At 55.7% G+C, this 25,769-nt stretch overlaps 1 protein-coding gene across 5 annotated transcripts in view; it reads right to left on the reverse strand.

The window, feature by feature from the left end:
• Positions 1 to 8,254: 8,254 nt before the first annotated feature.
• Positions 8,255 to 25,769, reverse strand: part of Peak1 (pseudopodium enriched atypical kinase 1) — a 230,520-nt gene continuing 213,005 nt past the window's right edge. For all 5 annotated transcript variants that reach the window (XM_070042827.1, XM_070042825.1, XM_070042828.1 and 2 more), the window contains one exon: positions 8,255 to 11,459. In XM_070042827.1, coding sequence (XP_069898928.1) covers positions 10,353 to 11,459 — 1,107 coding nt within the window. In that variant the 3' untranslated portion in view covers positions 8,255 to 10,352. The remainder of the gene's footprint in view (positions 11,460 to 25,769) is intronic.

Genomic DNA, 25,769 nt, shown 5'->3' on the forward strand with positions numbered 1-25,769 from the left:
ATGTTAGATTTTTGTATTTGATTTCCTTTCTTATTCTACCAGTTTTTTTGTTTGTTTGCTTGTTTTGCTTTGCCAGTACTGGGATCGAGTGTTAACCCTTAGCTTCTCCACTCAAGGCTGGCATTCTATTGAACCACAGCTCCATTTCCGGCTTTTTGCTGGTTCATTGGAGGTGGAGTCTCTCCTCTCTCTCTCTCTCTTTCTCTCTCTCTCTCTCTCTTTCCTTCCCAGTCCTGGGGCTTGAACTCAGGGCCTGGGCACTGTACCTGAGCTTCTTTAGCTCAAGGCTGGCACTCTACCACTTGAGCCACAGAGCCACTTCTGGCTTTTTCTGTGTATGTGGTACTAAGGACTTGAACCCAGGGCTTCATGCATGGTAGGCAAGCACTCTACCACTGAGCCACCTTCCCAGCCCCTGGAGGTGGAGTCTTAAGGTCTCTTTTGCCTGGGTTGACCTCCTCCTGCTGTTCTTTAGAGCTCAGCCTCCTGAGTAGCTAGGGTTATAGGCGTGGGCTACCAGTGCTAGGCTCAATTAAAAAACAATGTTGAGCCGGGCGCTGGTGGCTCACACCTGTCATCCTAGCTACTCAGCAGGCTGAGATCTGAGGATTGCGGTTCAAAGCCAGCCCAGGCAGGAAAGGCCGTGAAACTCTTATCTCCAATGAACCACCAGAAAACTGGAAGTGGTGCTGTAGCTCACGTGGTAGAGCTCTTGCCTTGAGCTGAAGAGCTGAGGGACAGCGCCCAGGCCCAGAGTTCAAGGTGCATGACCGTCAGCAACAATCCTATGTTGATAGTATGTTATAGATATAATTTGCTTACGGTGTAGGCTCTCCTCTCTATTTGCAGCTGTGTCCCCTTTATTTCTAGGGATTTATTAGTATGTTTTCCTTCTTCTTAGCGTCAGCAGTTACAACCATATCTTCATTTTATCAATTGACTCAACTTTTCAGTTTATTCACTTTATTTCTCTCTCTGGTATTTGATTGTGCTTTCTCAGCTTCTTGGGTTGACTACTGGAGTCTTTGTGTTTCAATAATTCAATTCACTCTGGAATGTAAGTTCTGCAAAGATAGCTTTCCCTCCTTTTGATTCCAGCAGTGCTGGGTGTATAATGGAACCTAACACTTGCAGAGCTGGGCGCCGGTGGCTCACGCCTGTCATCCTGGGAACTCGGGAGGCTGAGCTTTGAGGACTGTGGTTAGAAGCCAGCCTGAACAAGACAGTCTGTGAAACTCTTTTTTGTTGTTGTTTTGGTCTTGGGGCTTGAACTCTGAGCCTGGGTGCTGTCCCTCAACTCTTCAGCTCAAGGATAGCACTTTACACGTGAGCCACAGCACCACTTCTGGTTTTCTGATGGTTTATTGGTGTTAAGAGTCTCATGGACTTTCCTGCCCAGGCTGGCTTTGAACCATGATCCTCAGAACTCAGCTGCTTGAGTATCTAGGATGACAGGCGTGAGCCACTGGCGCCCAGTTCCGTGAGACTTATCTCCACTAAACTATAACTGCAACCCCCCCCTCCCAGAAATGGAGCTATGGGTCAAATGGTAGAAAGCCCAGGCCCTGAGTTCAAGCCCTAGGACTAGCAAAAAAAAAAAAAAAGGAAAATACCTGGGGAACAGACAGTAAGTTACTGACTTCCTGGTGTTTAACATTCGCTCAGCTTGAGAGACTCTTCAGACTTCGCTGTAAAATATTCTCATGGTGAATAATTTCAGACACTTTGTATTTTCATTTGTCATATGAATTGGAGCTACTTAAAGGAATGTGCAAAATTTCTAAGTAGCAACTAGTGGTGAAGGCAGTATTTGTGTGTGTGTGTGTATGTGTGTACGCGTGCACCAGTACTGGGGCTTAAACCCTGGGCCTTGATCTTTGGCATGACATTTGGCATTTTCACTCATGGCTGGTGCTCTACCGCCTGAGCCATGCCCCCAGTCTGTTTTTTGGCTGTTTAATCGGAAGCAAGAGTCTCAAGGATCTGTCTGCCTGAGCTGACTTTGAAGCACAGCCTTCAGATTTCGGCCTCCGGAGCAGGTACCGGGTGATGGGTGGGAGCCACTGGTGCGGCCAGATGCTCCTATTTTTTTCTCTCCTGTCACTGGAGCGCGGCGGGTGGTTTAATCTTGTCGCTGGTGCTTGGGCTTGAACCTGGGACCTCATACCCTCACCTGGCTTCTTCACTCAAGGTTGGCGCTCCCGCTCCCGCCGTATCTGTTAACTGGAGGTAGAGTTGGGCCTCTAACCACGATCCTCAGGTCTCAGCCTCCGGGGTTGCAGGCGTGAGCGCGCGTGTCCGGCACCGGCCAGGCTGTGGGAGCGCGGCCACGCGTGTGCGTGTGTGTGCGCGTGTGCGCACCCGCGCGTGGCCCGCCGGGGAAGGGCAGGGCCGCCACCCCGGCCTGCGGGGACCCGCGTGGGGCGGCCCGGTGTCCTCGCGGCTCCCCTCCCCGGGCGCGGCCCGCAACAGCGGTCTGTCCCCCAGGCCCCGGGAAGGTTCTGGAAGCTTCCTCCTGGGCCCGCAGCTCCCACGGCGCCTCCTGTCGGGGGTGCACCCCGGAACCCGCGGGGAACCCGCGTGTCTGCAGCACGGAGACGGCCCGACCGCGCGCACACGCGTGACCACACGCGCACGGCCACACGCAACCATGCACGCACGCGCACACGCACGACCACGCGCGCACGACCACACACAGCCAACCACGCAGCGCGCACATGCGTGACCACGCGCGCACGGCCACACGCAACCAACCACGCACGCACGCACACGCGTGACCACGCGTGCACGACCACACACAGCCAACCATGCAGCGCGCACATGCGTGACCACGAGCGCATGGCCACACGCAACCAACCACGCACGCACGCACACGCGTGACCACGCGTGCACGACCACACACAGCCAACCACGCGTGCACACGTGACCACATGCACCAAGGCACACACACACACACACACCAATGCACACACACACCAATCCCGCACGCACACACACGTTCTGACTGCATGTACACACGCGCACATGTGAACACGTGCGAACAACCACAGGCACACGTGACCACGCGTGTGCGCACCCGTGAGTGAGCGCCTCTGCCAGCGCGTGCACAACTGTGACCTGAGGTGGAAGTGCGCGCGCACGAGCACGCACGATCACACGTGCGCGCCGGCTATACACGCAGTCACACGTACACACGCGCAAAGGTGCGGCTGCGGGTGGACTTGCTTGCGCGGGATGACGTGCTCGCGCGTAGGAGCACAGGTGCGAGAGCAGTCACGCGTGCACGTGACGTCCCACCCTGACACCTGCACCTGTGTGATGGCAGGAGCGGGCCGCGCTGCCCCCCTCCCACGGGACAGGACCTGGTGCGCGGGGCTCCGGGGAGGAGGGGCGGGCGGGGCCGGGACTCGCTGGGCCTGGGGCGGGGCGTGGAGCAGCGGGGCGGGGCTCGCCGGGCCTGGGGCGGGGCGTGGAGCAGTGGGGCGTGGCTCGCCGGGCCTGGGGCGGGGCGTGGAGCAGTGGGGCGTGGCTCGCCAGGTCTGGGGCGGGGCGTGGAGCAGCGGGGCGTGGCTCGCCGGGCCTGGGGCGGGGCGTGGAGCAGCGGGGCGCGGCTCACCAGGCCTGGGGCGGGGCGTGGAGCAGCGGGGCGGGGCTCGCCGGGCCTGGGGCTGGGCGTGGAGCAGCGGGGCGTGGCTCGCCGGGCCTGGGGCTGGGCGTGGAGCAGCGGGGCGTGGCTCGCCGGGCCTGGGGCGGGGCGTGGAGCAGCGGGGCGTGGCTCGCCAGGCCTGGGGCGGGGCGTGGAGCAGCGGGGCGTGGCTCGCCGGGCCTGGGGCGGGGCGTGGAGCAGCGGGGCGTGGCTCGCCGGGCCTGGGGCGGGGCGTGGAGCAGTGGGGCGTGGCTCACCAGGCCTGGGGCGGGGCGTGGAGCAGTGGGGCGTGGCTCACCAGGCCTGGGGCGGGGTGTGGAGCAGCGGGGCGTGGCTCACCGGGCCTGGGGCGGGGTGTGGAGCAGCGGGGCGGGGCTCGCCGGGCCTGGGGCGGGGCGTGGAGCAGCGGGGCGGGGCTCGCCGGGCCTGGGGCGGGGTGTGGAGCTGCGGGGCGGGGCTCGCCGGGCCTGGGGCGGGGCGTGGAGCAGCGGGGCGGGGCTCGCCGGGCCTGGGGCGGGGCGTGGAGCAGCGGGGCGGGGCTCGCCGGGCCTGGGGCGGGGCGTGGAGCAGCGGGGCGGGGCTCGCCGGGCCTGGGGCGGGGTGTGGAGCTGCGGGGCGGGGCTCGGGGTGCTGGGGAGCGGCGGGGATGAGGGGTGGGGCGGGCAGGATTGCTGGGCCCCGGCCGCGGTGGCTCGGCAGGGGGGAGCAGGACCGAGGTGAAGGCCTGGGCGGCGCGCCCCAAGCCGGGCGACCTGGACCGCCAGCGGCCTCTGTCCCGGGCTGCGGCCGGCCTAGGCGATCGCGGTGCACAGGGGACCCGGAGGCGAGATGGACCCTGGGCCCCACCGTGTGCCCCAGCTCGGGGGGGGGGCGCCCTGCGGCCACCCAGCCCCGCGGCCCCCTCCCGGAGCGGGGCCCGCACCCCATCCTCTCCTCCTCGGGGAAATTCAGGACCCCTGGCCCCTGGGGAAGCCGAGGCCCGCTCCTTCCAGAATCTGACCCTGCTCTTCCGTGTCCATGGGGGGGGGTCAGGGGCGGAGGGTCGGGGTTCAGGGGCTCCCCGCCTTTCTCCTCCCCATCCTGTACCCAAGGGGGCGGGAGGGCCCGTACTGTACTCACCTGGAGAACTTCTACACGGTCTTCAAAACCCGGCACAAACGCCCCTGCTCCCAGAACGTGTGTGTGGCTCCCCCTGTTGTCTGTTGTCCAGTTAACAGTTAACAGAAACGTCATTTTTGGCAACTTTCTCGCGTGCTGGCCTCGAACCTGCACCCTTCACACGTAGCCCACAGTCTGGCAGCTGTTGAACTTGTTGGTAGCCGCAGATGCTGTGGGGGCTGTTCCAGGCCCACAGCCCGGCTGTGAACAGGATTCACATCTAAGAAATCATCGCTTGGTGCAGGTGGCTCACGCCTGTAATCCCAGCTACAAGGGAGGCTGAAATCGGAAGGATTGTAGTGCAAGGCCAGCCCAGTGGAAAAATTCACGACAGTCCGTTTCAATGGAAGCAGGTGGGCATGGGAAGCCAAAAATAGGTAAACTGAGGCTTACGTGTGTACTCAAGCAGGAAGTGAGACTATCTCAAAAAAGTCTGTGCAACTCTTCTCTCCAATAAAGCATCAGAAAACCAGAAGTGGTGCTGTGGCTCAAGTGGTAGAGTGCTCACCTTGAGCTGAAGAGCTGAGGGACAGCACCCAGGCCCAGAGTTCAAGCCCCACAACCAACCAAAAATAAAAAAATCAGCAAAAACCAGCCTCATGGCAAAAAAAAAAAAAAAGCACATTTTCCTCCTAATTAAACCAAGAGCAGGCTCCGGCTGCGAGGACGCCCCGCCCACGCCATTAATGAGCAGTTATTACAATCAGAAACCAATCTCTCTCAATGAAAATGTTTCCACAAAAGTAATTTAATGGCTTTCCCCAAAACGAGGTCCATCCAGCCGGGGACTCCGGCCTGGTGTGGCCTCTGGGCCAGCAGCCAGGGTGGGCAGAGGACAGGGCGGGGCCCTGGATGAGCTACACGCTCCCCACTGCCGCCTCCTTCTTCCTCTCTTAATCCCCCCCTCCCAAAGACAGAGTGGGGATGGGGCAGGGGACACAGGATGGTCAGTGACAGGCGGGCGGGGGCGTCTGTGTGGGGAGGGAGGACAAGGTGTGTATGGGGGGGACAGGACGGCCAGTGGCAAGCTTTTTGAAATGCCTCCAGGAGGCGATAGGGGAGCAGAGAAACTGTCTATCAAAAGTTCCAAGCAGGCCAAGTGTTGTAGCTCATGCTTGGAATCCTAGCTACTCAGGAGGCTGAGCTCTGAGGATTGTGGTTTGAAGTCTGTGAGAGTGTTATCTTCAAGAAACGACCCCAAAGCCCAAAGTGGTGCTGTGGTTCAAGTGAACAGAAGAGCTCAGAGACAGTGCTCAGGCCCGGAGTTCAAGCCCCAGGGATGACAGAAAAACGAAGAAGAGGGACTGGGCAGGACACCCGGATGTGAGGGATGGCCATTTCTGGCTGGTGACCCAGGAGTCAGCTGTTTTCTCCAGGTGTTGCCTGCCACAGACTTGGTGCCTATAGCAGAAAAGGGTTCAAACACCGTGTGGTGTGCCACTGGATGCTGGTGTGTGTGTGTGTGTGTGTGTTCCCATGTCTGGGAAGATGGAGGCCAGGGCTTCCTCCAGACCTGCCCATCCACTGGTGTCTTACATGCCTTGAAGACTTCTAGGAGCCTTCCTATCTTGGGCTTTTCACCTGGGTGGTATTTTCATGGAAGCAGTTTTTCTTGGTGATTTACTTTTCTCACTTTCTTTCTCCATGGGCCAGGGTTTGTCCTTGTATGGTGTGTGCATTCTCTCCTTTCAGGAAGTCTAGAAAATGCTCTCTGGGCAAGCATGCATTAACTTGGTGTTTATTCTAGTTCTTAGGGCTTCTTTACCCCCCCCCCTTTCCTTTGTACAAGATGTTTGTTGGATGCGTTTGAATTTGTATTGGTTTTATAATATGCAGAATAATTATTTTCCAGTGAATCAATTTCCCTTCTCCCCCCCATAAGCCCTGGGGCTTGAACTCAGGGCCTGAACACTGTCCCTGAGCTCTTCAGCTCCAGGTGAGCGCTCTACCACTTTGAGCCACAGCTCCACTTGCAGTTTTCATGTGGTTTATTGGAGATCAGAGTCTCACAGACTTTCCTGCCCGGGCTGGCTTTGAACCTCGATCCTCAGATCTCAACCTCCTGAGCAGCGGGATGCCAGGCGCGAGCCGCCGGTGCCCGGCTCCCTCCTAGCTTTTGTGCTCAATGCTGGTCCTCGGCCACTCGAACCACACCTTCACTTTCAGCTTTTTGCCAGCTAACTGGAGATGGGTCTTTCGGATCTATCTGGCGGGTGATTTGAGCTCTCCCGAGGGCCTGGCCGTTGCCTCCTGGCTCGAGGCTAGCGCTCTGCCTCTTGAGCCGCAGCGCCACTCCGGCTTTTCTCTGCGTGCCGTGCTGAGGGCTCGAACCCAGGGCCTCATGGATGCTAGGCGAGCCCGTGGCGGGCCGGCGCGGGGCTGGGAGTCGGGGGCACTCGCGGGGACAGGGGGGCGCTGGGCCGCTGCCCTCCGAGTCCAGACATTCCCTCCTTCCCTCCTTCCTTCGTGCAGGCCCCGGCCCCGCCCCGGCCTCCGGTGAGCTCGGCCGCCAGCGTCTGCCCCAGGCGTCGGGCTGGGCCCCGCCGCGGGGGCTGCTGGGCCTCGGCTGTGGGCGCTCGTGTGCGCATGCGCTCGTCTCGTGTGCCTACGTGCCCGCGCAGGCGCATGTGCACCTGGGCTCCCAGGCCTGTGTGCTCGTGCGCCTGCGCCCGTGTGCTCGCGTGCTGAGGGGGACCCGGAGCCCTCCGCCGCCCCGCGGGTGCTGCGGCCGGGACCGGGCACCGCCCGAGGCCGAACCTGGTGTGTGTGGGGCGGGGCCGCCTGGAGGGCCCGGACCCAGGTGCTGTGCTCTCGCTCCAGGTGCGCGCCTTCTCTCTGCGGTGTGCATTGCGGGAGTCGGAGCCCACCCCGGCCGCGCGGCTACAGTCGCCAGCCCGCCAGGGGGCGCCGTGACGCTGCAGCCCGCCAGGGGGCGCCGTGACGCTGCAGGCCGCCAGGGGGCGCCGTGACGCTGCAGGCCTGCAGGCCGCCAGGGGGCGCCGTGACGCTGCAGCCCGCCAGGGGGCGCCGTGACGCTGCAGCCCGCCAGGGGGCGCCGTGACGCTGCAGGCCTGCAGGCCGCCAGGGGGCGCCGTGACGCTGCAGGCCTGCAGGCCGCCAGGGGGCGCCGTGACGCTGCAGGCCGCCAGCCCGCCAGGGGGCGCCGTGACGCTGCAGGCCGCCAGCCCGCCAGGGGGCGCCGTGACGCTGCAGGCCGCCAGCCCGCCAGGGGGCGCCGTGACGCTGCAGGCCGCCAGCCCGCCAGGGGGCGCCGTGACGCTGCAGCCCGCCAGGGGCGCCGTGACGCCGCGGCTGGGCGTGGGGCGCGCGGGGCGGCGCCGCTGGTCCCCAGGCTGGGGCTGGGCACGGACTAGCACGTGGGGCGGCGCGCGAACCCCATCCCCGTGTGGCCTGGGCGCGGAGTCCGGAAAGGAGGCGTGCGAGCGGCCGTGGCGTTATGAAAATGGGTTTATTTACAGGGTAAGGCAGCCGCAGAGCGCGAGGCCACGGCGCGCGCCGGGCGGGCGGAATCCACAGGTCTCCGGGCGGGGAGGGGTGCGCGTGCACGCGGGCCCGCGCGCGCGCCCGGGCATGCATGCGCGCGCAGCCGCTCCCGCGGGAGGAACATTCATAGCAAAATAGAGAGCTCTGGTTCTGCTAGAAAAACTCCGCTCCGATTCCCTGAAACGCCCTCCATTCAGAAGCCAACAAAGCCCCCGCGGGGGGCGCGGCCGCGAGGCCCAGACCCACTCCGGAAACCCTGCCTCCCCCGCGCCCTCATCATCATCATCACCATCCTCCTCCTCCATCACCACCGTCGTCGGGTTTTCTTCTGGGGATCACAACGGATTCGTCTTTGGTTTCATCTGGGTCTCGCCCTGGGGCCTGGGCCCCGTCTCCGGAGGCCGAGTGGGGCGCTGTCGTGCGCGTGGGCCGGGCGTGGAGCCAGGGCGCCCCGGCCTGGGGGTCCCCGTCCCTTCTCCAGACTCCCCCGGGAGGCCGCGTGGAGATGCGCGGCCGGGCCGGGGCTGTGTGGACGCCTGGCCCCGGGCGAGCGGGCCCCCGCCCTCCACGCATGCGCACGGCGCTGCCCACGCCACGGGCGACCGAGGTCGGCAGGCCGGGGCGGTCCACGCTTACGACACCCGGAACCCAACGGCCAGGAGCTCTCCACCGGAAGACAGGCGCTGGAGGTGGCGTCAGGAACCTTAAAAGTGCACTGCTGGTTGCAATCGCGCGCGCGCGTGCGCAGACGCGCTTGGATATATTTCTCTATACATCTGATCTGTATAAATACTCCACGGCGGCCTTCCGCGAGGCGTGCGGCCCGGGAGCCGCCGTGGGCGTCCACGCGCGTTTGTGGCGCACAGGTGAGGGTTGGATCCACGGCGTAACTGGACAGAAAACAAACAGGGAAGAACGGAAGGCACGGAGACCGGCCCGGGGCGGCAGCGCCCGCGAGCCGGGGGGCGGGGAGGGCGCGGCGGGGCGCGCCAGGCCCGGCCCCGCGCGGCACCACCGCGCGCGTGGACGGCCAGGCCCGGCCTCCTTCCTGAGAGCCCCGCCGCTCTTCTTGCATAGGGCGCCCACGCCACTCTTAACAACATCACAATACATTCTTCTGTGCCAGGACCGGGGCTTGAACTCGCGGCCCGGACAGCGTCCTTGAGCTCTTGGGCTCTAGGCTGGCGCTCAAACCCATTGAGCCACCCTCCACTCATGGCTTTTTGGCGGTTAATTTAAGAGTCTCATGGACTTTTCTACCGGGGCCGGCTTTGAACCGCGATCCTCGGAGCTCAGCCTCCGGAGGGGGCGTGGCAGGGCGTGGGCCGCGAGCCCCGCGCTGCTCTCTGGATCCTCTCTGCGAAGCCCAGGAGAAGGTGTTACAGGAAATGCCAAGGCCACGGACGCGGCCACGCCGGCTTAGAGGAAGGGGCGGGTCGTGGGGGGGGGGACGGGGCAGGGGTCCCCACGGCCCGAGCCGGCCCTCCTCCCGCGCGCCGTGCTCACGCTCACATGGCTCGAGTGGCTCCAGGCTGAAGTAAACAGAAGACTCGAACTCGCGTGGCGCGTGCGGGGAGGGCCGGCCCCGCGTGCCGGGTGAGGACGCGACACGATGACGGTGGCACGCAGCCGCAGCCGGGGACGAGCTCGTGCAGGCGTGGCACGGGCCTGCCCCTGGGGGACCGGACTCGGACCCGAGGCCGTGGACGAGGCCGTCCCTGCGTGACTTCCCAGTGAAGAGCGAGGCGTGGGCGCCCGCTGTCCTCGGCCCCGCGGCGGGGACAGGGCCTGGGGCCTCCTGCACACCGTACCCCGCACGCCAGACAAGGGGTGGCGACCCGCCCTTTTCCTCCCACTGGCGGAGCCCAGCGTGGGCCCCGGACCCGAGCCGCGGGTGGGTGTGCGGGCGGCCGTCCCAGCACGCAGGCCGGACGTGGAGGCCAGCCGCGTGGACAGTTGTTACAGCCTGCAGCCGTGGGGGCGCGGGCCGGAGCTCCGGGTCGGCCGGGCCCTGCAGGGCGCTGGTGCGCGTGGGGCGGGCGCGTCACGGCTGCTGCAGGATTTTCGCGATGCCGCCCAGCGAGTCGGCCGTGGCGAAGGCCAGGTACTGCGCGCACAGCCAGTCCTCGAGGCCCACGGCGCCGCCGGGCTCCACGGACTTCTCGGCGAACTTGATCATGAGCAGCGTCCGCTTGACGTCCAGCCAGTTCTGGAGCAGCGCGGCGCGCGGCGCGGGGCCGGGGGCGGCGGCCAGCGCGTGGCGCAGGTCCTCGCGGGGCCCCCACAGCAGGCACTGCAGCACGCCGCGCGCCTCGGCCATGCGCAGCCGCTCGGCGGGGTTGGGGTGCAGCAGGCAGCCCGCCAGCTGCTGCAGGCCGCGCGAGTAGGCCGAGCGCAGCGGGATGCGCGGCAGGTCGGCGCGCGTGTAGTCGCGGGCGCGCAGCGCGGGGTGCTGCGCGAAGGGGTTGGGCAGGTGCAGCATCTCGTACACCAGGATGCCCGTCTGGAACTCGTCGCACTTGCGGTACTGGGTGCCGGGCAGGACCTCGGGGGCCAGGCGCGCCTGGTCCCGCAGGGCCTCGGGGTCCAGCGCGTGGCTCTTCTGCTTGGCCTGCGAGAAGTTGCTCACCAGGAGCCGCGCGGGGCCGGGCGCGGCGGGGCCCGCGGGCACCAGCAGCAGGTTCTCCAGCCGCAGGTCGCAGTGCGTGACGTGGTGCGGCTTGAGGTGCTCCAGGCCCGCGCACAGCTGCAGCAGCAGCAGACACACCTGGCGCTCGTACGCGTCCGGGCACGCGCCGTGCCGGCCCAGCGAGTCCCGCACGAAGTCGGCCACGGTGAGCTGCGGCACCTCGCGCGTGATCACCACCACGTGGCTCCTCTGCGGCGCGCCGCGGCGCTCGGGCGCGGGGTCCGGGCCCGGCGCGGGGTCTGCGTCGGCCTCGGCGCCCGGCCCGCCCTCGCCCAGGCCCGGGTCGGCCGGGTCCGCCGGGTCCGCCGGCTCGGCCGGGTCCTCCCACGGGAGCAGGCGCGCCGGCACCTCCGCCAGGAAGTGGCCGCAGTCCTGCTGGATGTTGAAGTGCACGGCCAGGCTCTGGCGCACCGCCAGGCTGTGGTAGTACTGCTGCGACTCCTTGGCCTTGCTCCTGCAGATCTGAAAGACAAAAGCAACGGGAGCTTATCATATATATTTCTTGCCGGTCCTGGGGCTTGAACTCAGGGCCTGGGTGCTGTCACTTAGTTTCTCACACACAGGGCTGGCATGCCACCAACTGAGCCACAGCTCCACCTCAGGCTGGTTCATTGAAGATAAGAATCTCACAGACTTTTTTTTTACCCAAGCTGGTTCTGAACTGTGATCCTCAGATGGCAGCCTCCCTGTGTGGCTGAGATTACAGGCATGAGCTCCTGTGCCCGGATCACATTTCATGGAGCAAACTTCTGGTCTAGAAACAGATGTCCCCAGGCTGAGTTCAAGTTCAAACATTTATCTTTTAGGAAATATTATCTTTGGAAATATCTGAAAGTCTCAGCTCATACAGTATAATATATAATCCTATATGCTCACCAATCACCAATTCTTTCTATAAGTACTGCTGGCAGTATTTCACACTCTGGCATCATCAGCTATTAAAATGCTACACTGGCCATAATTTAGCTGCACAGGAGTCAGACCTGCACACGGCACAGTTAACCTCATTGGCTATTTAAGTAATTTGCAGTATTGCACTGCCCGCTGGAGTGGGCGTTCAGGGCCCCCCTCAGTCTTTGGCTGAATGAGATGGAGAGTTAGAAGCCCAGCCAGCACATCGCGAGAGGACGCACACCCGGGACTTCAGGTGCTGAGGTTTAGCCTCGCCAACAACTTCATATGCCCTGGCTATGTTCACTGAATTTCTCTGAGCCTCATTCTCCAGATTCAAAGCATACCGAATCCTGCAGTAATTCCTAATAAAGGAATATGGAGGAATAGGGAGGCCAGGAATGGTGGTGCAGTGTGCACTCCCAGCCCTCGGGAAGCTGAGACAGGAGCATCCTAAGACCCCAGGTCAGCCTGAGCAACGCTGCAGGACTGTCTCAACAACAACAACAACAACAGATAAGCAATACCGCCAGGACGAACTCCCAGGCAAAAGCCCAAAGCAAGCCGGCTAACAGCCTGAGGCCCTACCCCATGTCAGAGAAGGAGAGATGAGGTGGGCAAAATGCACAGGCCAGTGCTTCTCTATGCTACGAGGCCAGACAATTCACAGATGTTGAAAATGATGCAACTGTATATGCTCTAAACACACACACACACACACACACACACACACACACACACACACACACACACACACACACACACACACACACACACACACACACACACACACACACACACACACTGGCGCCGGTGGCTCACGCCTGTAATCCTAGCCGGGGCAGGAAAGTCCATGAGATTCTTATCTCCAGTAAACCACCAGAAAACCGGAAGTGGTGCTGTGGCTCAAGTGGTAGAGTGTTCGCTTTGAGCTGAAGAGCTGAGGGACAGCACCCAGGCCCAGACTTCAAGCCCCAAGACTGACAAAAAAAAAAAAAAAAAAATTGTTGGTCATGGAGCTTGAACCCAGGGCCTGGGCGCTCTCCCTGAGCTTTTTCTTCGCTCAAAGCTAGCATTCTGGGTTTTCTGGTGGTTCATTGGAGATAAGAGTCTCATGGATTTTTCTGCATTTCGAAGTCTGGCTTCAAACTGTGATCCTCAGATCTGTCTCTTGAGTAGTTGGGATGACAGGTGTGAACCACTGGTGCCCCACATTTATATTTTTTTAGGCAAAGAGCCTGAGCCACCTACAGCAGTGAGACTCCATGATCACAGTATGAGAGAGGACAGTTAATGAGAGTGACATCGAAGGGTCAGCCTTCAAGCCTGGGTCAGCTCCAACCATTTGAGGGCGGTGCTCACGAGGCCACGCTCAGCTAGAAGACAGCGGTTAGGCCACATCGGTGGCTTTCACTAAGTCAGTCTGCACCACAAAGAATTCACCACTTGGTAGTTTAACATGGGAAGCAGAGGAGATATAATTGTGATATTCTAATTTTACCTCGAAGCCCTTGGGGGCACAGACATCTGCATTTTTATAAGGACCTCCAGAGCTGAGAGCAGATAAGAACATGGATCCTACAACAAGAATTTATGTTTAGCTCCACAGATCAACTTGTGATAAAGGATCCAAGTGATTTACGGAGAAGAAATGATAAATTGCCTGGCCCATTTTGAACGCTCTGTAGGAAAGTGTCTTGCCTACACCCTCAACCCGCGTGGGCGGTACATTCTTATCTCTTGGCTTTCTAAGACACAGACAGGCTGAAAAATAATGGGTCAATCTCTTTGAAGGGTAAATGAAAACGAGAGAAGATTGGAGTGGAATAGAAAGGGGGGGGGAATCTGGAGCTCTTAATTGGTTCATAAGCATGAAGCTTGTTACAATCCAAACACAGACTTATGGAGATTTCCATAATAGGATTTCACGTGATGGGTCTCTCATAAATCTTTATTATGGAGCATGCGATGATGTTAATTTAGGTAGGAGTATTATATTACTCTATGTGCTGCATAGTAGCCATTTTTCAAATATTAATAAGTTGACTCCTGTAGATTTAAAAAAAAAATAAAAAAAATCCCCTCAAAATGACCTGACTTCGGATGATAAATTTCTAGCCCAAAAGTGATTTCAGAAAATAAGTCACTCTTTCCAGAACAAATGGACAGGGTTCTTATTGCCATCTACCCCCCTCCCCCCACCCCCCCACTTCCCCTTCCCGTATCCAATATTTTCTTTACTAGGCATCAGGGTAACTTCCTGGCTTCTCATGTTTCATTTATCTCTCTTGGAAAAAAAAATCACATTTTTTCATTTAAAAAAAAAAAAGGACTAGATGGCCTGAATTGCAGGAATCTCAAGAAAGCTACTTCACTAAAAAAAAAAAAAAAAAAAAAAGAGAATGGTTTTCACCGGGCTCTTTAGGAGCCCCTAAAAACTTCAGGTGTGAGTAAAAGTGGAGCTCCTATCCTTCCTAACAGGAGAGGGGCCACTCGGGTACATTTCAGGGATGGGTGTGTGTGTGTGTGTGTGTGGGGGGGGGAGCAGAGCATGGTCCAGGCCAGTCGGGCTCTGCGCAGGGGAGGCAGCGACGCCAGGGGGCGCTGCGGCACCGGCGTGCGGGCTGCTCCACCGCAGGCCGCAGCAGGGGGGCCCGGGCGGGCGCCGAGCCGCCGGCCAAGGGCACCACGGAGCCTCCTTCCGGACGAATCTTCATTCAGTGGAGGTGGTGATGCCGCATTCATGCAAAGGCATTCTTGTGAAGGGCACAAGCAGGGCAGGAGCCCCATGCGCACGGCGCCCTGCTGGGCACGGGGGCGTGGGCAGGGGCGCGCGCTGGGATCGGGGGTTTGAGGCCGGTCTGTGCACCAGGGGTCGTGAGACCCCATCTCAGAGGAAGAAGATGGGTGTGGTGATGCACCGGGCTGGGGTCCAGGCAGGACCCGGGCAGGAAGTGAGCCCCTATCTCAAATAACCAGTGCCAAAAGAAATGAAAACCTCCCGAGCAGAATGACGCTCGAGGCCGGGTCCGTGGTCACTGCTGTTCAAGCGTGGCCTTGCTCAGGATGGTTTGGGCCAGTGACACGGGCAGGGGGGGGGCCCCACACTGGCTCCTGAAGCCAGCTGACAGGATCCGCAGGCGGGGGCGCCCGCAGCCACGGACGGGGCATCTGCCGGGAAACGGGAAAACAGTACACAAAAACTCCCCCTGCTTCCAGAAACACCAGAGCCAGATCACCCTTTCCTGCGCCTCTCGGAGAGTCAGGCCAAGCAGCAACACGTGCACAAAGCCAAGTTAAAAGGGAAGCAGAGCTGGGCCAAGGTTACTTAAAGCCTAACTTGAGGGAGGAACTCCAAACACTCAGATCAGGTCAGGGGCTCCTTTTCTGTTGCTCATGGCAACGGCTCTGCATACCTGGGAGGCACACTTGCCATGGTGAAGCATCGGTGTTTGTGGTGAGCGCCTCCATCCAGACTGCTACCTTTCATAAAGCAGACCTGGGGCTCTGACTGGGAAGCTGCATTCACAGCACACAGCTGGGAAGAAAAGGGCAGCACATGTACCCGGCCATTCCTGCAATCCTTTTGCAACTCCTCTAGGCCAGGACGGAGAGGGAGGAGCTACATTCATGTGTATGAGTGTGTGTATGCGTGCACACACCTGCCAATCTTGGGGCTTGAACTCAGGGCCTGGGTGCTGTCCCTTAGCTCTTTCCCTTAAGGCTGGCACCCTACCACCTGAGCCACAGCTCTACTTCTGGTTTTCTGGTGGTTTGTTGGAGATGAGTCTCATGGGCTTTCCTGCTTGGGCTGACTTTGAACTGCCATCCTCGGATCTCGGCCTCCTGAATAGCTGTGATTATGGGTGTGAGCACCAACACCTGGCTTTTCCTATCCCCCCTCCCCCTGCCCTGGAAGATTCCACTGAGGTGTGTGCACTCAGCCCCACTCCTTTCTACCTGATGTCATTCCTGGTGCAGAGTGTCAGACACGTGGATCTGACTGTCCACGTCACCTCTTCATCTTGTCTATGTCTCCTATGGCCCATGGATACTTGTATTTGTGCACCATGCACAGGACGCAGCCCATCGGTGCGGGGTGTCCTTGGACATGAGGAGGAGAGGCTTGCCCTCCGGTTGAGTGTGGCCATAGGGTTCACTGACTCAGAGCCGGTGAGGCGATTTTAGGGAGCAGATGGAGATGGAAGGTGACAGGGAGGGGGCAATGTAACCACACAACTGAGTAAAATGGAGTCAACAGGGACTGTGTGCCAGGCCTGTGTGCCCAGAGCCTTGCTGATTTTGCATAAAACCACAGAGCTCTTTATCAGCCCATTCCATTTTCTCTTCCTCCCCCCAAAGAAAGCAATAAGTACGAAAACAGGACTCAAGAAAAAAAAAAGCCAGCATCAGCTCGTGTGTGTATATGTATGTGCACGTGTGCTCTGGCACTGGGGTTTGAACTCAGGGATTCACACCCTCATGTAGCTGGCGTTCTACCACCTGAGCCACAATTCCACTTCCAGCTTCTTGCTGGTTCTCGGGAGGTAACCATCTCATGGACTTCCCTGCCTAGGCTGGCTTCGAACCTCCATCTCAGATCACAGCCTCCTGACTAGCTAGCCTGACAGGAGTGAACTACTGGTGCTGGGTCCCTGCATTAGCTGTTATTTCCCATTATCTTAGTTCCACTTGATCCGCGGGGCCTCTCCCTTCCATTTTCTTTTTTGTCTGTCATGGGGCTTGAACTCTGGGCCTGGGCGCTGTCCCTCAGCTCTTCAGCTCGAGGCTAGGGCTCTATCACTTGAGCCACAGTGCCACTTCTGGTTTTCTGGTGATTTATTGGAGATAAAGAGTCTCATGGTCTTTCCTGTCCAGGCTGGCTTTGAACCACGATGCTCAGATCTCAGCCTCCTGAGGGGTGAGCCACCAGCACCCGGCTTCCCTTCCATCTTCTAACATGCACTGAGCAGTGCCTCAGTGGGCCTTCAGCGAGAGGGACGCGGTGGGGACAGCGGTGAGAAACCCTGCAGGCCACTGGCGTTGCACCTTCTGTGTTACTGTTGCATCATGACACATAAGCGCAGCTGCAACTGGCTAGCCCAGAAGGAAAAGCTGCAACTTCTAAGTCCATTCCTCCTGGAGGAACTGGAGGTTGATGCCGGCAGGCAGGAATCCCGAGATCTGGGATGGAGGCGGGAGCTGCTTTGCCTGTACCTGTGTGGTCGGACTCACCCTCCCCGGGCCAGAGCCACGGCAAGTCCATTACAAGCGGACTAAGTGTTTAATGTATACGACTCGGCCTCGCCCAAGCACTCAGGCCCACACACTGTGGAATCTGCTAGGTGGCTGTCGGGCAGGCTGGGGGTCTTGCATTACTGCCACAAATGTTCACGTGGCCAAGAAAACCCACTTTAGAGACCAGAGGAGAAATCCAGGCAACTGTCAGGTTTTACACATGACTTACAAGGATCACGTGTGTTTGCACTCACTCAGCATGTGGACGGAAAGAGCCAGGAGGTGATCAGGATGTTCACACTAGAGAAACTGAGGCAGCTCAGCAATCAGCTCAGGGTAAAGATTCAATTTGTAGTTCCTAATACATTCTCTCCTTTCATAACGGAAGCCCTGGCTTTCTGTGTGTGTGTGTGTGTGTGTGTGTGTGTGTGTGTGTGTGTGTGTGTGTGTGCACGCATGCACTAGTCTTGGGGCTAGAACTCAGCGCCTGGATGCTATCCTTTAGCTTTTTCTCTAAGGCTGGCACTCTACCACTTGAACCACAGTTCCACTTCTGGCTCCTTGGTGGTTCATTGGAGATAAAGTCTCTTGGATGTGTCTTGCTGGCTGGCTTCCCACTGCGATCCTTAGATCTCAGCTTCTTGAGTGGCTAGGATGACAGGTGTGGGCTGGCACCTGGCTTTTTTCCTACTCAGTGATTCGTTTTGATGTCGGCTTCCAGTGAGCTCCCTCAGAAAGCCTCCAAGCCACTTTCAGCTGAGATGCATGGGCACCTCTGAGTGCACTGAGTCCTGGGGGGAAGGGATGTACTCCTTCCTGCGTGCATGGAGCCCTGGGGGGAAGGGATGCTCCCCTGTGTGCACGGAGCCCTGGGGGGAAGGGATGCTCCCCTACAACAGCTAAAATCACTTTCAGTCAAGCTTCAAAGTCAGCCATATTTGGGCTCAGCTCTGCAAGTGGTAGTGTTTCCCCTCCGCTTTCCTTCCTTCCCGCTAAGGCAGTAATTAATTGCCTGTGTAGATGGTCTGAGGTAGCCGCAAATTCCTACCCAGCACTGCGATTCCTGTTAATGCTGCTTCACTTGGCGTCTGCTTTGTCAGCACCCACCCCAAGGAGATAAGCGGAGACTCCTGAGTGAAACTGCAATGAAAGATGCGGGGCTCCACGGCCTGCCCCTGCTTCATCGACGGCTTGGACAAGGTTCTGGAGCTGCTGGAGGGCAGCACGCGGCCTGTCCATCTCTACCATCTCTGGTGCAAACACCTGGAGTACTTCAAAAGTAATTGAATACAGGATTGTGTGTGTGTGTGTGTGTGTATGAGAGAGAGACAGACAGAGAGAGACACAGGGGGACTCAGATAATTTTAATTTTGTGAATCTAGCATCATCTTTTCTTTTTCTTTTTTGTTGGTCCTGGGGCTTGAACTCTGGGCTTGGGCACTGTCCCTGAGCTCTTTTGTTCAAGGCTGGCACTCTACCACTTTGAGCCATAGTGGCTCACTTCCACTTTTCTTGTGGTTAGTTGGAGATAAGAGTCTCAGATCCTCAGATCTCAGCCTCTAGAGTAGCTAGAGTTACAGGCGTGAGCTACCAGTGCCTGGCCCCAAAGTGGATTTTCATTGACTGCCTGGACTGATGGAGGATGTGACATCTGGTCAGTGGGCTACTCACAATTCTTTGAAAGTGAGAAAAAGCAAGGCTGGAGTTTATTTAGAGAGCAGGAAGAATTAAATCCACGTGTTGGTTCATACTCAGTTTTATTTAGCAGTCAAGAAAATGAAAGGCTGGAGGTTAGGCAGTACAGACAGACAGACAGACTGTCCGGCCTGCTGGGAAATGGTCTACTAACTAGCAGTGAGAGGATCAGACATTGCAGCTGAGAAAGCAGCAGGAGTTGCAGGTGAAAGGCTGCTTGGGAAGCAGTCTGGCCTGTCCTTTACCCAATCATGTGTTGAGGAGGTAGGCTGGGTTCCTGGCCTCCTGCGTCCTCTGTGCCTTCCTTGCAGCTGGCCCGGGCCGGGGGTCGGATGCCGCCCTCTGCCAGGCAGCCCTGAGGCATTTAGGTGGATGGATCCGTTCCCACCTGGGCCTCACGCAGGAGGGGCTGCAGGGAGGGGGCTGGGAGAGCTCTGGGAGTCGGGCTTCCACTTCTGCTTCCTCCCATGTACCCGGACGCTGGCTGGCTGGCCCTCACACAGCTCATCTGCTGCGCCTTTCTGATTCATATCTCGTTTAATGGGGCTGCTCTGGATTGAATTTTCTACTTGCTGCCCTCACCCCCACTCCCCCTCACTGGACATGGAGAAAACAACCTCTTCTGCTTGAGTCACCTGTGCCTTCTTTATCTGGGCTCAATTACAGGGTCTCGCTGCAACTTATCCTAGACTAGGGCAAAATTACATGACTCCCGTGATCCAAGCCTTTCTTCTGCCATGTTCCACCCCTCCCCCCCCCACCGACCTTATGCCATTGCCCTGTAGTGGTGTTCCACACAACACAAAAGAAGGGTGTGTGTGTGTGTGTGTGTGTGTGTGTGTGTGTGTGTGTGTGTATACACTGGTATTGGGGTTTGAACTCAAGGCCTCTTGCTTGGCTTTTCTGCTCAAAGCTGGCACTCTACCACAGAGCCACACCTGCACTAATAGCTTTTTTTTGGCCGGTTAATTGGAGTTAATTGGAAAACCTCTTGGATTTGTTTGGTCAGGCTGGTTTCAAACTGTGATTTTCAGATCTCAGCCTACTAAGTAGTTAGGCTTATAGGTGTGAGCCACTGGCACCCAGGAGAAGTCTAACTTCTTCAGTTCTATAGCTTCACTGTCTATTACTATCTCCATGGACCACACCTGCCACAAAGAATAAGGTGGACATGAGTGTCTCTTTCTTACCAGCCTGGAAGTAGGCATAATAGCCTACTGCTGCCCATTTGTACAACTTAGCACGGAATATGACAAAGTAACCTACTAGGAGCTGGGCGCCTGTGTCTCACACCTGTAATCCTAGCTACTCAGGAGGCTAAGATCTGAGGATCACGATTTGAAGCCAACATGGCAGGAAAGTCCATGAGCTTTTTTTTTTTTGTCAGTCGTGGGCTTGAACTCTGGGCTTAGGCGCTGTCCATGTGCTCTTTAGCTCAAGGCAAGCGCTTTGAACCTCGATCCTCAGTTCTCAGCCTCCTGAGTAGCTAGGATTACAGGCATGAGTTACCGGAGCCCGGCCCTCCACAAGCTTCTTATCTCCAATTAACCAGCAAAAAGATGGAAATGAAGCCATGGTTGAAGTGGTAGAGGGCCAGCCTTGAGCAAAAAAATGCTCAGGAACAGTGCCCAGGCCCTGAGTTTAAAGTAAATGCTTTACTTTACCAAAGTATGCTGTAAGAACTCTATCTGCCTATCTATCTATCTATCTATCTATCTATCTATCTATCTATCTATCTATCTATCTATCTATATCTATCTATCTATCTATCTATCTATCTATCTATCTATCTATCTATCTATCTATCTATCTATCTATCTATCTATCTATCTATCCACCTACCTATATCTATGCATTAACTCCTGTGACTTTTGTTTTGTTTTGAGAGAGGGTCTCACTGGGTAGCTCAGACTAGCCTTGAATTTGTGATATTCCTGCCTCAGCCTTCTGAGTGGCTGGGATTATAGACATAAATTACCATGCCTGGACTTCTTGTGCCTTTTTATAATGTCTTTAAGAAGGAATTATTAGACTTAGAAAATGATACAAGCCGGGCACTGGTGGCTCATGCCTGTAATCCTAGCTAATCAGGAGGCTGAGATGAGGATTGTAGTTCAAAGCCAGCTTGGCCAGGAAAGTCCGTGAAATTCTTATCTCCAATAAACCACTCAGAAAACTGGAAGTGGTGCTGTGGCTCAAGTGGTAGAGCGCTTGCCTTGAGCTGAAGAGCTGAAGGACAGCGCCCAGGCCCAGAGTTCGAGTCCCATGACTGACAAAAAAAAAAAAAAAAAAAAAAAAGAAAAAGAAAAAGAAAATGATACAAACTTAGAAACGTCAAGTAACTGGGCCAAAGTAACTCAGTGAATATGTAGCTGAATCACACGTGAAGCCAAGCCTGTCCGACTTCAAAGCTTACTTCTTAGCCCCTCTGTCAAAAATTCTTCAATTCTGTGTGTGGAAGCACTTGAGAGTGTTTGCAGTGGCACCTCACCCCGGCCTCCTGGCCAGGGATTCTAGCTCTGTAGCTACTGGCTGGGACCAAGGGAATGAGGTGGTTAATGAGCTCCCTTGGTGACTGTGACACACGGCATCTGCAGACCACAGTGCAGAAATTTTTCATCCAGTCACACCGCCTCTCAGGAGAAGGGCGTCCAGACAGAGGCGTCAGTGCACGGGAAAGCCAGGGAGCATGAAAATAGGAGCCATTTATAATTGATGTAGAGGATGGGAATGTAGAGTATGGGGTGAGCAAGGACCCCAGTGCCTTTGACATCCTCAAAGTGACCCAATCATAATCCGTAATGTTGTGGATTTTTCTCTCCATTAGGGTGACATTATGACATCATCTTTTAACCAAATCAGAATTACTAGCAATTACTACCACTCTAAAATAGGAATTATTTACATAGTATCACTTGGTAGGTCCTCTTTTGAAACATTACGTTCATACTATTTGCTATTCTATGACATTTTACAGCCAACATTTTTCATTTTATAGTCTTCATAATTACCACTTTTAATGGCTGCAAACATTTCACTGGGGGTGATGTGCCATAATTTATTAAACTGTTTTCTTAATATCAAGTGCTTAATTTGTTTCCCATTTTTGGCAGGACTGAAATTCTTGAGGCTGTTATATTGTGTGGCCTCTTCTCATCCTCTCAAAATTCAAGGGGGGAAAAAGGATGCTTCCATCTTTGAAGTAATGATGTTTCCATCTTTGAAGTAATGATGCTTCCATCTCTGAAGTAATGAGAAGGAAAATATCTAAGTGCAGAACTATCTAAATATGCTTAGGCTAATGCCTGACATTAAAGAATGCTAATGAGTGATCTAGAGAATGCGAAGCAGTAATTTTCCATTGTTGCTAATAGCAAGAATACATTATTCTATCATATTTCACATGGACTTTATAGTTCCTATGAACAGTTTTACTACATAAACGTGCATTATGACAGTGCTGAGGTGGGCAGGGCGGTTGGTTTGCACTAATGTGAAAACCAAGAGAGGTTCAGAGACCTGCTTAAAAATAGAGAGTGAGCAGAGTTTTGGTGGCTCATGCCGGTAATCCCAGCTACTCAGGAGGCTGACATCCATAGGACTGTGGTTCAATGCCAGCCTAGGCAGAAAAATCAGAAACTCCAATCTCCAAGATAGCCAGCAAAAAGCTAGGCTAGTGGTGTGGCTCAAGTGGTAGAGCACTAGTCAAGCAATCAAGGTGAGTAAGCATGAGGTCTTGAGTTTTCTTCTGCTTGGTATAGGCAAGAAGTGGGTGGGGAGAGATATTTAGAACTTGGGCCTATGTCTAATGACTTCAGAGTTCTTTATTCTGTACTGGAATGTCATCTAGCTTAAGATCAATACAAATAATAAAGCCTATTTGAATAAAATCAGAATAAATAAGAAACAGGAAAGCCTTCAAATCCAGGAAAAGCCCTATGTTAGAAACCACCTATTTTGTAACAAACATAATGCTGCTAGATGAGCATGCCTATGATTGTACCTGAGGGCAAGGGGTGACACCAAGACTGATCATGGATGCGAGCAGAGTCCTGTCCGTATCTGTATGACATGTGCCCTATGGCCTGTGTGGTCATGGTGCAGTGGAGGAATTGGCCAGCCCCAAGTCCTTCAGGGTGCCCTTGCTGGAAACTGAGTCACAGCCCTGGCCTGGGCTTTCCAGCCCTGACAATGGTCAGAAAATGAATTTCAGTGATTTGTGCTAGCTAGGCTATAGTATTTCTTATGGAAGCTAGAAAAGTCTAAGATTTTGATACTGAGAATTAAGCTACCATTACAATATATAATTAGAAATCCAGAAGCCACTTTGGAACCAAGAGGAGGCTAGAGTTGTTTTTGGTGTGTTTGTGTTTGTGTGTGTGGTACTGGTCCTGGGGCTTGAACTCAGGGTCTGGGCACTATCCCTGAGCTTTTGTGCTCAAGGCTGGCACTCTACCCCTTCGAGGCACGGCTTTACCTCTATGGCTTTTTGGTGGTTAGTTGGAGATGAGAGTCTTGCAGACTCTCCTCCCTAGGCTGGCTTTGAACTGTGATCCTTAGATCTCAGCCTCCTGAGTAGGATGACAGGCGTGAGCCGCCCGTGTCTGGCTCTGGGAGGAATTTTGAGAAAGCCAGGTTCTGAGAACAGATGGATGCAATGGAGATTCTGGTGAAGTCTCTGTTGGAAATGAGGAACTGGAAGCAAGTGGCAAAGAATTCAGCCAAACTGTGTTGTAGTGTTTTGTGAAAGCAGAACTTGCCAGAGGATAAAGATGGATTTCTGGATGAGAATTCCCAGCCAAGCATTGCAGGGGTCCCCAGTTCCCTAAAGATGAGCTGAAGAGGGAATTGTTAAGCAAAAAGTAACCACAACCCGAGACAGGCAAGATTCTGCCTATCCACATGGCAAAGGATGGGAAAGCTTGTTCTTGACAAATAACCATTTGATGGAGAGACTCCAGAATCTTATCTGCTGTCGTGTGGAAGTGGAGTGGGATTGCCTCAGTAGCAAACATCCAGCCAATCAGATCTAAAGGGACCGGGAAAGTGGATTCTATGGATGGGATGGCTGTTTATCGGTGAATGTGAGGTTAGAATGGCCCTGAGTGGTGCTTTCCCCACCACAGGTACAGTGGACAAGGCCGGTTCCTCCTACAACACTGCTTCTCTAGCTCTGGAGGGCCAGGGTGCCAGGCAGGAGAGCCATCTTCCACTGCCACATGACTGATGCTGTCACCCCAGTGGGCCTGGAGAGCAGAGTACCAAATCCAAGAGAATTATGATTGTGTGTGTGTGTGTGTGTGTGTGTGTGTGAGAGAGAGGGGGGGGGGAGGAAAGGGAGGAAGGGAGAGGGAGAAGGAGGGAGAGAGGGAGAGGGAGAGAAGAAGCGCACTAGAGCTTAAACCCAGAGCCTGGGTATTGTCCCTTAGCTTTTCTTCTCAAGGTTGGTGTACTACCACTTGAGCCATACCTCTACTTCTTGGAGATAAGAGTCTCATGGACTTTTCTGCACAGGCTGGCTTCAAACTATGATCCTTAGATTTTGGCCTCTTGAATTATAGATGTGAGCCATTGGTGCCTGGTGAAGAATTATTCTGAGTCTTAAGATATAATGAAATTTGACCTGCTATATTTTGGACCCATCATCCTTTCTTTTCTTCCTCCTGATCTCTCCCTTTTGGAGTGGAGATGTCTGTTATGTGCCTGTTCAGAACTGTATTTTGAAAGCACATAACTGTTCACAGGTTCCCAGCTAGAGAAGAACGTTGCCATAGGAACTTGAGTCACATCCATATCTGATTTAGATGATATTTAGATGAGACTTTGGTTGTGGTCTTTAGAGTTCATTCTGCAGTTAGAATTTTGAGGATGTTAGGATTTATTTTGCATGTGATAAGAACATGAATTTGGAAGAGGAAGGCTGATTCCATGAACTTTTTTTTGGTACTGGTCCTGTGGTTAGAACACAGAGTCTGGGTGCTTTCCCTCAGCTTTTGTGCTCAAGGTCAACACTTTACCACTTCCAGCCATAGCTCCATTTCAGGCCTTTTGGTATTTAATTGAAGATAAGAGTGTCACAAATTTTCCTGCCCAGGCTGGCCTTGAATTGTGATCTTCAGATTTCAGCCTTCTGAGTAGCTAGGATTTATACGTGTGAACCATCAAGCAAATGCCCAGTGATTCCATAGCCTTTTAAGTTTGTGTCCCCCATTCCAGTTCTTAGATGGAGGTCCTCCTAACTTACAGTATGATTGTATTTGGAGACAGAGCCTTCAAAGAGATGATTAAGATGAAATGAAGTCATAAGGTTTGGGCCCAGATATGGCAGGAGTGCTAATGCTGTCATTCCAAGAAGGGGTACCAGAGCATCTGTTCCTTCTTAAGCACACGCTCTCTCTCTCTCTCTCTCTCTCTCTCTCTCTCTCTCTCTCTCTCTCTCTCTCTCTCTCTCTCTCTCTCTCTCTCTCTCTCTCTCTCTCATCACAAGTGAGGATATAAAGAAAGAAGGTACTGGTTGTCTACAAACTGGAAAGAACCCTCACCCAGAAACTAAGCGAGTCAGAACCTCAACTTCTCAGAAACATGAGGAAATCACTGTCTGTGTGTGGTTTAAAGTTTCCAGCCTATAGTCCTTTGTTATGGCAGCCTCAACAACGAACACCATCCACCCACAAAATAAAGGCTGCTGTGGGTTTGGTAGGGCATGTATCCTTTGGCTTTTGCATTGCTAAGTTCTGGCCCTGGCTTCTTTTAGCCACATCTGAAGAGATGGTCATACCTATTAGTGGACTCCAAATTGCCTGGGCACGGGAAGGGATATTTTAATAAGATAGTAACCAGAGTTGTTTATAGAGGCCTGCCTGCTGGACTCCTTGGCTTAGCTCGCCTAGAGTTCTGAATCCTTGTAGTTCATCCCTTTAAGATTGTGCAATCAATTGGGCACTTCTG

Source organism: Dipodomys merriami, unplaced genomic scaffold (genome assembly GCF_024711535.1).
Source record: "Dipodomys merriami isolate MVZ:Mamm:240054 unplaced genomic scaffold, mDipMer1.0.p SCAF_33, whole genome shotgun sequence".
Taxonomy (NCBI): domain Eukaryota; kingdom Metazoa; phylum Chordata; class Mammalia; order Rodentia; family Heteromyidae; genus Dipodomys; species Dipodomys merriami.